The sequence below is a fragment of the Triturus cristatus genome, chromosome 12 (genome assembly GCF_964204655.1).
Source record: "Triturus cristatus chromosome 12, aTriCri1.1, whole genome shotgun sequence".
Classification (NCBI taxonomy): Eukaryota; Metazoa; Chordata; class Amphibia; order Caudata; family Salamandridae; genus Triturus; species Triturus cristatus.
This window is the reverse complement of record NC_140595.1, coordinates 21,546,981-21,560,881: the sequence shown is the minus strand read 5'-3', so window position 1 is coordinate 21,560,881 and position 13,901 is coordinate 21,546,981. Positions and strand designations below refer to the sequence as shown.

Genomic DNA, 13,901 nt, shown 5'->3' with positions numbered 1-13,901 from the left:
GAAAGTTACAGAAGAACAAGAGAACTTATTACTGTTTTTTCTTTGTGTCCCTCCTGGATCTCAAATGAGTGAAAAGAGTGATATTTGGTATCAGTTTTGTCCCCCTCTTAACAGAGGAGTTAGAATGGCAACAGTAAACCTGCGAGATGCTTACTGCCACAAATACGAGATTCATTCAGAGTGGGACACCCCTTGTCAATTTTGTGTCTTTTTTGGTCAGAAGTCAGCCTCCAGGATCTTTCTCTGATGTATGTCAGAAAAGTGGAATAATTTGCCTTCTGTACTTGGACGACTGACTTCAGCAGGACATGGAGAATATCCTAGCCATTGTCTGGTAGCTTAGTTTCCACATTAACTTTTCTAAACCATTCTTCAATCATTGCAGACTACACTGTGCCTTGGAGCCATGATAGACATGCTCCAAACAAGTGTTTCCTTCGGAGGAATGACCATAATCTTTACGCACAAAACGTATTTGTCTGAAATAAGCAGAAACTCCGTCAGTCAGGCCCATATCATCCCTCCTGGGCAGCATAGCTTCCTGCATTTTTCTAATTCCCAATTCCAGGGCCATTAGATACCTTTCTTTCGTGTTCAAGGTTCGGACTCTGTGTCTTCATTGCAAAAACTAATCAAAACTGAACATTTTATTGGTGATTCTTTGACTTAAGAAACCAGCAGTGTTTTTTTTTTTTTTTACAAACCATTTACCACTTGTTATGACTTTGTAGCCGTTTCTGCCCTGACCTTGAATTGAGCCTCTGGTTACCACAACTCCTCTCTTGTATCACCCCCATTTATTTTTCCACTGTTGCAGAGAGGAAGAATATCTTGGCTGTAGGGGTGAGAGACTGCCTACTAATAGTTGCTAACTCCTAGACTGCTAGGAATGGCTGCTAGCTATGTTTTCGCCATGGGTGTCTTTATTTGTAGAATTTTAAAGCAAATTTGTAATTTTTCTTTAAAATCACGTTCATCCACCTTTTGTTTTACAGATGCTTGCGGACTCACAGATCCTGTTCATGTGGAGAGTTTGCAGGAGAAAGCTCAAGTTGCGCTGACGGAGTATGTTCGTGCCCAGTATCCTTCTCAGCCCCAGCGCTTTGGACGCCTATTGCTGCGACTCCCCGCACTACGAGCTGTACCGGCTGCTTTAATCTCCCAACTTTTCTTCATGAGACTTGTTGGCAAGACACCGATTGAAACTCTGATCAGGGATATGTTGCTGTCCGGCAGCTCTTTTAACTGGCCATATGCAGCAAGCCAGTAGTAGTTCCTTGGGGGATAAATGTGAAATGTTTGCCATCTCTGGAATTTCATCGTTGATGGCCTGTAAGTGACTTTCTGTCTAGGAGAATGTCAGAAAATACAATGCCAAACCTGTTATAGGATCCTAGGAGCTGCTGTGAAGTGAACCTTTTACCTAGAGGGAGACACTGTAATTTGCATTGGACTTAAAGAATTCCTTCTCCCATACTTGTAGGTGTTTTCATCCTTTACAGTCTGAGTACCAATGTCGGAACCTTCTTAGGTTGGAGGCCATGTTTCATTATGGAACTCGTTTGATGTGGTATTTGCCAAACTGTTCTTGGAAGGGCTGATTTGCACCCATCTGTTTGATCCTCCAACTACTCAACCTGGTGTGCATCTCTGTCAGGTTTTTCCGGTTAGACAGCTTAGGTTGGTCACAGTTGAAGAAAACGATAACTGTCAACGTACAAAGGATCCTGAAACAATTAGATGGCTTGGAATCTGATGACCTGCAATCCTTAAGAATTAAGTTGGACTTCGAGAAACCATAGTTTTCCGGATGAAATCTGTACACCACGTGTTCTAAACTCTTCTCTTGCAGATTTCTTGTTCAGAAAAAGACAGCGGTTGTAGTGCCTGAGGAGGATTGAGCTATACTTCAAAACACCTTCTTGATCTTGGGCTAAAGCTGGAGGGCGATCCCGAGGTGCATGGCTAGTAATTCTGGCATACTGTTAAGGCTGCATACTTGCCTTTGTCTGGACGCTTTATAGAATTGAACGTCAGACTAGTCTAGCTAGCGGTACATTTTAAGTTCTGGCGAGATGGCCCCTGAAAACTTGATGTGTAAAAAGCACTATTTTATGAGACTGCGAGGAAGTCGCAGCCTTGGTGGTGATGGGAGCAAAGTAAGAGTTTATTTTGGACCCACCTTCCCCTTATTGGGGTCACGTTTCCTGATGGATCTAGCCTGTGCTTCCTTTGCCCAGGTTAACTCTCCCTGTTATCTGAAGCTGACTTGAAACTTCACAGGCACTTACTGCTGAGGTTAATGGTATGTGGGGTTTTAATCATCGCACTGCTAAAAGGTGAAAGAGACCGCAATAGAAAGGAGTTCCAAAAACTGCTACTCATGTGGGAATCATTTAAACATTGTGCTCAGAAGCATTTGCTGAGATTTACTAGGTTTGAAAGTCTCCAGGTACTTTATAAAGCGAAAAAGACTTAGCCTTTCCTTCCTGAGGAAAAAGTTGTTTGAAAGGGGTGGATCTTATTAATTGGAGCTGCTACTGTATGGAAGCCGCAGGTTTGACACACATACTGAGCAAGTTACAACTGGCCCATTGGGGAGCTCCGCTATTATCATGGTTACGCATAAATGTAGCCCTTGCCATAAAAAGCAAGTTTTCATCCCAGAAGCCTTTTGTTGTATGAGGAAATTTTGTCCATCATCACAAAAATCTCATTAGCTTTTTGTCAACTTTCTTGGGCACCTGTTATGTGTCCTATTTTGGCAGCCCATTATAAATGACCGTAGCAGACTTTCTTATGCATGGCTGAAAATAATGCATCCTTTTCAAACCTCACCAGACGCACAGCACTGAGATATTACGTTTCACCCTGCCGAAGATAGCACGTCACAGAAAGGCCCCTAGCAGCAGTATGTCAGATAAATGTAGTTTAGTCTGCTGAGCAAGCCAGTGGCCAGGCAGCACTTCTTCCTTCTTATTCTCTCGTGACCTATTTTTGTGTGTACATATGTTTATCTTATAGAAATGCATTTTCAGAATTTCTATATTACTATTGACTTTCTTCCAATTTGTTTTGTGCACAGCGTAAAGACCAGAATTTATATATGAAAAAGTATATAACCTAAATGCAATGCAGTGTAGATAAGTCAGTTTTACTGGAGGCTGTACATTGGAAATCGCAGTGCAGAATTTTATAGTAGGTCTGATACTGCACAAAACCGCACTTCATGTGTTGAAAACTTTACTGTATCTGACAGAGTGGAGAAATTAATAGAATTCAGGCACGTTGTACTTATTTTGGAAGGAGGTTGTTTGTTACTGGACTAAACTATCTGTCTCATGGTGAAAGCTGCTATGTTCATTTCTAGAGGGCACCTGTGCAAATATGAGCCAGGTCTGTCGTGATAGAGAGTTGTTGCTAGTCATGTGAATGTTTTGAGTGTAGTAAAATAGACTGGTTTACATCTGCTTTAGTCGGAAAATACCTCCATAAAGGATCTTAATTTACATGTTCATTTATCCAGGTAGAAAGAGTATGCCTTTAATGTGCTCAGACTCGCTTGCGTGACAAGTAACGTAAAGGGACTTTATAGGTAAAGTTCCTAGTCATAAGGTATGATTTATATACCATATCTGACCAGCACTATGGCTTGAAGAACTTAATTCTTTACTTTTGATGATGATAGATCAAGAACTACTCCCTGAATTCTAGGATGATAGATCTCCTAAGGTAGAAAAGATTGGTGAGAGAACAGAATGAGACGGAATTTACTGACTCTGAGCTTTGAATTCACTAAGTAAGCTGACCACTTTACATTGATTCACAAGCACAGAAATGTCTGTCTTCACTTGCATCATTTATATTTCGTTGTCCCTGGCTAATTTGAAGCATTCTAATTTCTTTCAAGGTTCTTGAAAACAAAAAAGAAAGTTGGTTTGCATGCATTACCTGCATGCGTCACGGTTACATTAACAAAGTACATTTCAGCATATAGACATGACTAGTAACAGCAGCATTGATATTTTATGGCATTGCCATAATCCGCATGATTCATCCAGTTGTGACAAACAGCACCCGTTTCTTCACTACCACTGTTCTTTGTTTGAACAGCTTCGGATCAAAATGTGACCATGTTAATATCCATTTTATATCAATAGATTTCATTTCTGAAAGGTTTTTACTCTGGATCCAGACTATTAACCTTGAACTGGATATGTCCTTCCAATGAAATCGGTGATTAAAATGTCGCCAAATTGCAATGTTCTTGCCTTTAGATTATGCGTTATAAATGTCTCCCTGCCTAGGTCTTTAAACCTGTCCTTTTTATTCTCCATATTAGACTTTGTCATCACTTCTCAGGGTTATTGACTTTGCTAAACAGAGTGAGGGGATACAGGATGTAAAGGTAGAACTTGAAATTGTACACGCTTATTGAAGTATTGTACTTAGTGTCTCTTACTCTGATTAATGCACCCATCCTCCTCAGATGAACTGAAGACCTTTCTGATCTAGAAAATAGTTTACATGGTTGCCACTGCATTGCAGAAGACCGAGTCCGCTCCTGCAGCGTTGGGAGCTGCAAAGATAATAGAAATTGAAGAAAGTGGTGTCTTTTATTTGTTATACATACCTGATTGAATGTCTTACAATTAACCACTGTGCTAATGCCAAAAACAGTTTGACGGGGTATAGCCAAAGATTAAGCATAGTAATAAAACCTTGTTTTTACACCTGCTAGTGACTCCCTTGTGTTTGGGAATGTGATGGTCTAAAACCGAGCATGTCCATGGACAAAGACTCCATCGCAGAATATTTGTTTTGTGCATTAACAGGCATTTTCAAATGGACGGAAAAAAAAGACATCTAAAAACAAATTGCTACAGAGGATTCTCTGAGGACGTTTGGATGCTAGATGTTAACTGTGTCGCAGGACGATGTCTCAAAGAAGATTGGGAAAATATTGAAAACCTCATGCTACACCAGTTTCCCTTGGGATGATCACAAGCTTTGTTTGCCATGTGATTACATATAGGATGATCTTTGTGTGTAATCATGCATCTTTGTGCAAGAAAATAAAATTAAAAAACCATGTATGTTGGGCACACTGTCAAGCAGAGCCCTCAAGGGGTGTATGAGGAAATATATCAACACACAAAGAGATTGGCAATATGGAACAGGGGGACAGAAGCATTGATTATGATTGATTTGGATAAGGAGGCTCAGAGCTAATCTCCTTCTGAAGCAAAGGGACCCGTTCCTAGAGATACAAATGCCTCAAAGAACGCAATGAATATTTTTGTAAACCGAGCTCCACAGGATGAATTTTCAGATCAACCCCAACAAGAATTTAGTCTAAAACGTATAAATATTTAGAATGGATGAGAAACAATGGAGGATACGTTGATAAACAGAAACTGATCACCGTGTGGTACAATATACACCATCAAAACCTAACTTTTTTTATTTTGAAGGTCGATTTAGCAAAACCAAAGTTTACTTATGAGGAGGCAATTTTGTAATTGCAAATAAGTAGAGAACAGTTATTTCCACCATTGAAACACCACCTCCACTCCTCAAAATACAGATTCACAAGGAGGCAGACTATGAAGACTAAATGAGGAGGTTTATGGTAAGACTGGGAGGAACAAAAGGATGTCTGGAAGAATACAAGTTTGAGTCCAGATGCAGATGCTTTGGATGCACGATTGATAGTTGAGTTACTGTGCAGGTGAAGAGTCCACTTGTTTAACAAACTCTGTAGTGGAAGGAAAAGACCAATCTATACCTTCCAGACTGTAAAATAATTTTTAAATCTTCTACTGAAAAGTTCAGAGACCTGGTAAAGATCCGAGTTATTACACCCAGGGTGAAGAGAGTTTAGAACGTCTTCTAAAACCTCAATCAATTTTTTTAGTAGAATATATTTATTGATAAATGCAATTAAAGGTTAAATGTTTATTTGAAGGCAAACAAAAAAAGGGAACGTGCTCAGCAGATATTGGCTCCAGAGCTAGATATATATATATATTCGGCTATTGTGACTGAAGGTCGGACACATTTCACATCTCTTTGCCCCATGCTGAGTGCAATGAAGATTTTAGAAACATGTCCTGTGAGGATTGTCAAGATAGATCTTTCTGACAGAGTATATTGTTAAAATTCAATTGTTCTGACAGTAGACCGGGATCAGTCATCTCAACAGAGTTCCAGTGGCCAGCCAGCCAGACAAATATAAAAAGGGGGAGAAAACACGACTTACTTTTTCAGATGGCGGAGAAAGGGACGCAAAGGAATCTGCTAAATTTCAAGTAAAAAGCATACATCTAAAGTGATGAGCAGAGCTCAAAGATTTTCGTGCTGTCAACTTGACTGCAGTAGAAAGTCTGAGCTGTTCAGTCGCTTTGGGTAGTTGGAGCTCTGACTCCCCTACACGTTGCCCAGAGTTCGGATCACATAATGAGGAGAAGGTGCTAAAGATAGTTGATGGTTCTTCTTAATGTTTTTTGAGTGCGAGTATACACACTGCTATGTTAACATTGACCACTGAGGTTATCCATCCTGACTGGGAATTTAACAAGCTTATGAGTCCATTAAAGATACTGGAGAACGGTGGTTCTGTAGTAGGGGATCTCTGTGTATAGTCATAATCTGTGAATAATCCCGCCCATGTGCGTGGAACCCGGAGCAATAGAAATAGTCTCTTAAGTTGTCCTCTTCTGCAGTCCTGCATAGACACTTAAGTGAAAATCAAAGACAAATAATGTAGTCTGACATGAACAAGGCTACACTGGTCAGCACTTCATCCTGAAGTGACAAAAATAGCCAAATAATTTTTAAATTTACTCATTTTGCTAAGTTTCACACCAAGAGAAACTCTCCTTCACAAAAATCCTTTGTCATGATAGAGAGGAAGAGTTGGACAGACAAGCCCCATAGGCTGCCATTATGTGTCTGGAAAAGGGATACCGTGCCTTTAAGGAACCCTCCAGAGACCCTCGGTATCCCATGATGCACAGCCAAAGGCAAGTTACTTACAGTTTTTTCCAGGCTCCTGCTAGCAGGACCCTGGAGCATTGAACTCTACCTTTATTGGTATTTCTTCAATTTTTGGAGCTTTTTTGATAGTTTGTGTTTAATTCGACGCGTGGGGCCTTTATCTTCCATTTGCTGTCCTTTTTGGCCAGTTCAGCCACTTCTTTTTTTGTCAAAATGCCAGCTCTATTTGACAAGTGCTATTCGACCAGTTCGCTCACAATACCTGCTACGCGAACTCCAAGCGGAGGCCGATACCCTGTTAAGAAAAAGGGCGATAGAGCTTGTTCCTCTATCTCTGAGAGGAAAGGGTCTATACTCCAGGTTCTTTCTTGTGCGGAAAAAGGACAAAAACAAGTTCAGACCCATTCTGGATTTGCGGCAAGCAAACAAATGGATTCACAGAGAAAAGTTCTGTATGCTGTCCCTGCACCAGATTTATCCTCGGCTGCATCGAGGAGATTGGCTCTGCGCCATAGATCTGCAGGACGCGTACTTCCATGTCCCCATTGCTCAGAAGCATCGGAAGTTCCTGCGTTTCCTGGTCGGCACCAACCACTATCAGTATACAGTACTTCCGTCCGACCTGAAGTCTGCTCCCAGGACTTTTTCAAAGTGCATGGCTGTGGTGGCAGTGCACCTGAGAAAGAAACAGGCGTTTGTTTACCCGTACCTGGACGACTGGCTGATCAAAGCATCCACGTTCCAGGAGGCGCAGCTACATTTCAACAGGACGACTGCTCTGTTGAACCAATTGGGTCTGCACATCAACATATCCAAATCTGTCCCGACTCCTGTTCAGTGTCTGCAGTACTTGGGAGTCGATCGATACTCTCAAGGCAAGCGTGTGTCCTTCGGTGGAGCGATGCTTATAGATCCTTCAGAAAGCTCAGACTCTCATGTCCGTTCCATCACCGACAGTGAGGACGTTGTCCTCTCTCCTGGGGTCAATGGCCTCTTGTATCTTTCTCACTCCACATGTACGCCTCCACATGAGGCCGTTGCAGGAATGTCTGGAGCATCGGTGGGACCAGAGACGAGGGAGCTCGGAGGACAGGATCCAACTGTCTCAACACGCTCTACAATCCCTGAAGTGGTGGTGTTCCTCGGAGAATCTCCTCAAAGGGATTCCATTCCACAAGGAGATACAGACTCAGACCATTGTGACAGATGCGTCTCTCCAGGGCTGGGGAACGCATTCGGACCACCTTCAGATCCAAGGCACGTGGTCTCAGACAGAATCCACGTATCGCATTAATTTTCTGGAACTCAGAGCTGTTCAGCTGGTGCTGAGAGCCTTCCACCCGTCCTTTCGGACCAATTCACTCCTTGTACAGACGGACAACACAACAACGATGTATTACCTCAACAAGCAGGGATACTCAAGATCGCGCACACTGTCTCTGGAAGCGCAAGCGATCTGGAAATGGCTGTTGGCCAGGGGACTGATGATAATGGCGACTCATCTGCCAGGTGTGCAGAATGCTCAGGCAGACGCTCTCAGCAGGCTCGTTCAAGAAAACCACGAGTGGGTCTTAAACGAAGAGGTGTTAAGAGACCTCTTCGCAAGATGGGGCACTCCAGACATCGATCTGTTCGCCACTGCAGGAAACAGCAAATGCCGAGATTTCGCCTCCAGGTTTTACCAACCGGGGACGCTGGGGAATGCACTGTGGATAAACTGGTTGAACAGCTTTTTCTACGCTTTTCCACCCATTCCCCTGATCCCGACAGTGTTGATCAAGCTGTCCCAGTCACGGGCCAGAATGATCCTCATTGCTCCGAAATGGCAGTGGTGGTTCACTGACCTACTACACCGGTCTCTCCTGCCGCATCTTCGGCTTCCATGTCGGCCAGACCTTCTCACGAAGTTCGGAGGGCAGATGGTGCATCCCAACCTCTCGTTGTTGTTTGGCAGAATGGCTCCTGAACTAGTGCAGTATGGACATTTAAATCTTCCAGAGAGCTGCATGGGGATACTAAAAGAGGCAAAGAGACAGTCTATGAGGACTTCCTACGCATACAAATGAAAGAGATTATGCATTTGGTGCACCTCTAAAGATGCTGATCCTACATCCTGCAAGGAGGATGTCATCCTTCCGTACTTGCTGCATTTGGCTCAATCTGGCCTTAATTTTCATTCTATTAAGGTTCACCTTGCAGCTTTAACTGCGTATAGGAAATGCCCTTCACAAACTTCCTTTTTCCAAATCGCGGTCATCAAAGATTTTCTGGAAGGTCTGAAGGTGTTTCCTCCCATTATGCGTCTTTCGCCTCCGTGGGAGCTTAATGTGGTGCTGTCTAGATTGATGAAGTAGCCTTTTGAGCCTATTCATAAGTCTTCTTTACAGCATTTATCCTGGAAGGTAGCTTTCCTTGTAGCTACAGCATCGGCTCGCATGGTGAGTGAGATCCAGGCCCTGTGTTGCCAAGAGCCCTATACTGTGTTTCATGCATCTAAGGTTGTCATGAGGACTTACCCGAAGGTTCTCCTTCAGATGATATCTGATTTCCATGTCAATCAAACGATCACTTTATCAACTTTTTTTGCACATCCTTCCTCTCCAGCGGAGAGGTCTCTTCATACACTTGATGTGAGACGGGTATTAAAAGACCAAGGCGGTTCGTAGATCGGATCAGTTATTTGTTAATTATGGTTCGGTCAGGACTGGTCTTGCCAGCTCTAAACAGTCCATTTCTAGGTGGATTGTGTCCTGTATCCAATTGTATTACCAGAAAGCTAACGACTCTAGGGAGTAAGCCTAAGGCTTACTCTACCAGGGGCAAAGCGGCTACTGCGGCTTTGCTGCGTAATGTTCCCATTGCAGACATCTGTAGGGCTGCCACTTGGAAGTCCGTCCATTCCTTTGCTAAGCATTACTGCTTGGACTCTGATGCCAGGGCAGATGCGCAGGTTGGGCAGCCTTCGCTGAGGAATTTATTTGCACAGTAGTGATTCTATAGGTTTCTTCCACCGCTGGGTTTGGAATGTTTGGGATGGGCTTGCCATTCTATTCACAGATTATGACTATACACAGAGATCCCCTACTACAGAAGGAGTAGTTTCTTACCTGTAACTCCAGTTCTGTAGTAGGGGTATCTCAGTTATAGCCCTAAGCGACCCGCCCTCCTCCCCGGTGGATGAAACGACAACATCATGAATGCTACAGGCCTGGCTTTATACACCTTCAAAAAGAACTGAAAGTAACTTGCCTTTGGCTGTGCATCATGGGATACAGAGTGTCTCTAGAGGGTTCCTTAAAGGCATGGTATCCCTTTTCCAGACACACAATGGCAGCCTATGGGGCTTGTCTGTCCAACCCTTCCTCTCTATCCTGACAAAGGATTTTTGTGAAGGGGAATTTCTCTTGGTGTGAAACTTAGCAAAATGTTTAAATTTAAATATTATTGGCTATCTTTTTTGTCACTTCAGGATGAAGTGCTGGCCAGTGTAGCCTTGTTAATGCCAGGCTGCATTATGTGTCTTTGATTTTCTCTTAAGTGTCTATGCAGGACTGCAGAAGAGGACAACTTAAGAGACTATTTCTATTGCTCCGGGGTCCACGCACATGGGCGGGATTATTCACAGATTATGACTAACAGAGATACCCGTACTACAGAACTGGAGTTACAGGTAAGAAACTACTCCTTACAAGTAAGTATTTTTTTTATACATGATATACATGACCACAAATATATATAGATATAATAGATTCAGTGGTCATACATATGTTGAAGAAAAAAAAGCACCCACTGCAAATTGAAGTATGTAAGTGTATATAACTAAAAGAAAAGGTAGGTTTTGAATCAGAGTTGTGTGTGAAGGGGATCCCCCAACACCCTGAGAGCATAAAAGCTATCCAAGCAGGAACAAGAGACTGATTTATATGTAGGGTGTGCATCACAATACTTGTAAACACATGTCTGACCATCTTGATAGTTTTTCTATTAAAGAAAGAACATTCTAAAATTGCTGCTAACCCACATAAAAAGGAAACTAGTTGAATGGTACCACTTTCCAGCTGCTGAGCCATCCTAAATAAACTAGATTGAGAATGTGGAGCATCGGGGAGAATGGTAAGTTAGTAAAGAGAGAACACAGAGGATAGGAGTGCTGAGATTGGAGCAGGACCTAGACAGGGAGAGATCAGTGAGACCTATCACCATGTGAATTGATGAAAGCCAAAGAAAAATAGTACCCTCAAGACTGCTGTGATAGACTACAATTCATCCAGTCGGAATATTTATTTATTTATTTTGCGATTTCTAAAGCGCCTGGTGACCCGTAGGCATCCCCGCGCTATAACTTGAAGAGATCCAGAGGAGGGGGAGAGGGAGTGAATTATTTGGGGAACAAGAGGGTTTTAAGTTTCCTGCGAAACGTAGTGAGGGAGGGTTCCAGACGTAGACTGAGAGGGAGTGAGTTCCATGCTATGGAGGCTTTGACCGAAAAGCGACGACCGCCGGTGCGAGCCTTCCTAAATTTGGGAACCGTGGCAAGATGTTCGGCGTCAGAGCGAAGGGGTCTGGAGGCTTTGTATGGGGTAACCATATTTTTTAGCGCGGCTGGGCCAGCTCCATTGATGAGCTTGTGGGTGGTGCATAGGGCCTTGAACTCTACTCTCTGGCGAACAGGGAGCCAGTGTAGGGCTTTAAGGGCAGGCTTTGCTGAAACTCTAGGGGGGGGTGTTCATAATAAGCCTGGCCGCCGCATTCTGGGTGCGTTGGAGTTTGGCCAGGGTGTACTCAGGGGCCCCAAGATAGATGGCGTTGCTGTAATCGAGCCGGGCCAAAACAAGACCCTGGACCAACAACTTCCTGGATGGAAGCGGAAGAAGAGGCAGGATCTTGCGCACGGAACGCAGGAGATCGAAGCAGGTGCCTGCTGTCTTGGCCGCCTGCGTTTTCATGGTTAGGTCAGGTTCCAACCATACTCCTAGTGTTTTGATCTCAGTTTTAGGAGAGGGGATTTCGCCGAAGGTGTCAGGCCAAGATGTTGGTGGAAAGGACGTCCATTTGTTGCCCAGGAGCATAATCTCGGTCTTTGCACCGTTCAGCTTCAAGGCCGAGTCACACATCCAGGTCTGGATGTCCTGGAGACAATGCAGCAAGCTGTCAGGGTGGTTATCCAGGTGGGACAGGGAGACGACTAGTTGGGTGTCGTCAGCGTAGTTAATTATTTTTATACCGTAGGGGGCCACTACGTCTTCCAGGGGGGCCATATAGACATTAAACAGGGTAGGGCTGAGCGACGACCCCTGGGGAACTCCATTCTTCAGTGGAAGAGGTTCTGACCGGGAGTTGCCGTCCCACACCTGAAAGGATCGATAGGAGAGAAAAGATTCGATCCACGCTCGCGCCGTACCCACAATTCCTGCCTTGGCCAGGCGATGTAATAGGACACGGTGATCCACCGTATCAAAGGCGGCGCTAAGGTCCAGGAGGATCACTGCCACTGATCCCCCTGAGTCTAGGATACACCTTGCCTCCTCGATGACAGAGAGGAGGGCGGTGTCCTTGCCATGGCCAGGTCGAAACCCAGTTTGGGATTGGCGCAGGATATTGTTTGTCTCAAGAAATTGGGACAGTTGCGAGTTGACTAGCTTTTCAGCCATCTTACTGATGCATGGGAGCATTGAGATCGGTCTGTAATTAGACATGTCATCCGGGTTAAGTTGGGGTTTTTTCAGCAGGGCCTTAACGACTGCGTTCTTCCAATTGGGGGGCACCGTTCCTCCAGCGAGGGAGGAGTTGATAAGGTCCATGATGATAGGGGCTATGGTGGGAGACACCTTTTTTAGGAATCTGACCGGGGCTGGGTCAAAAGGGGAGCCGCTTTTCATTATCTCTAGCGTGGACATCACCTCGGTGAGGGAAACTGCTCTAAAGGTGTCCAGCTGTGGGCTATTGTTGCCGTTTGCTATATCCGGGGTGAGAGGGGGGCTGATGGTAGGAAGAGAGTCCAGTATCCGCAGGATTTTCGAATCGAAGTAGTTAGCCAAATCCTTACTTCTGTCTGGGGGGGGGGTGAGGGGGGGGTGCTGTTGGGATGTTTAGTAATTCTTTGACTATCTGATAAGATTCTTTGGATGAGTTAGTCGCGGTTTTTATTCTGTTGTCGTAAAACGTTGATTTAGCTAATTTCAAGGCTGTTTTGTATCGTCTTACCGCGTTGTGATATATGTCCTTGTTACTATGGAGCCAATCTTTCCTCCATACTCTCTTGGCCTTTTTGCACTCTTTACGGAGCGCTCTGAGATCTGAATTATACCAAGGTGCATGGCCCTTGGTCTTATCTTTAACCTCTCGATTTTTGATGGGGATGAGGCTGTCGAGGGAGGAGGAAATCCAGTCTCTGAACTGGATATCTGCCAAGGCGGGGTCGGCTGCGAGACTGGGGGTAGTAGCGTCAAGAGCCAAGGCCCATTTTTCCATCGAAAGTCTGGCCCAAGATCTATCCTTGGTGTAAGTTGGGGGGATATGGGGTTTCTTAAAGGACCCTGGGAGATGGGCCGAGACCAAGAAGTGGTCCGTCCACGGGAGGGGGAGGGAATTGGTGAACTGGAGGGAAGGGATGTTCGAGAATACAGGGTCGAGCAGATGTCCTTTCGAATGCGTGGCTCCTGAGTTAGCCAGGGAGAAGCCAAGGGCGCCAAGTTCACAAATTAAGTCAGATGGCCCTGTGTCTAATGGATCATCGAAATGGATGTTAAGGTCGCCTGTAATCAAGAAGTTAGATGTTAAGTGGGCCAGGGATGAAACGGTTTCTAAGAAAGCGGCGGAGAAGGGGCCGAAGTGTCCAGGGGGCCGGTAGACCAGAAGGCCTGACAGGGAGTAGGTCGGTGAGAGCGTCAGCGTGAACAGAC

The 13,901-nt window shown here is 44.4% G+C and overlaps 1 protein-coding gene across 1 annotated transcript in view; it reads left to right on the top strand.

The window, feature by feature from the left end:
• The window catches only part of NR2F6 (nuclear receptor subfamily 2 group F member 6), a 98,938-nt gene extending 94,201 nt beyond the window's left edge, over positions 1 to 4,737 (top strand). The window contains exon 4 of the mRNA XM_085638735.1: positions 996 to 4,737. Coding sequence (XP_085494861.1) covers positions 996 to 1,270 — 275 coding nt within the window. The 3' untranslated portion in view covers positions 1,271 to 4,737. The remainder of the gene's footprint in view (positions 1 to 995) is intronic.
• Positions 4,738 to 13,901: the final 9,164 nt, after the last annotated feature.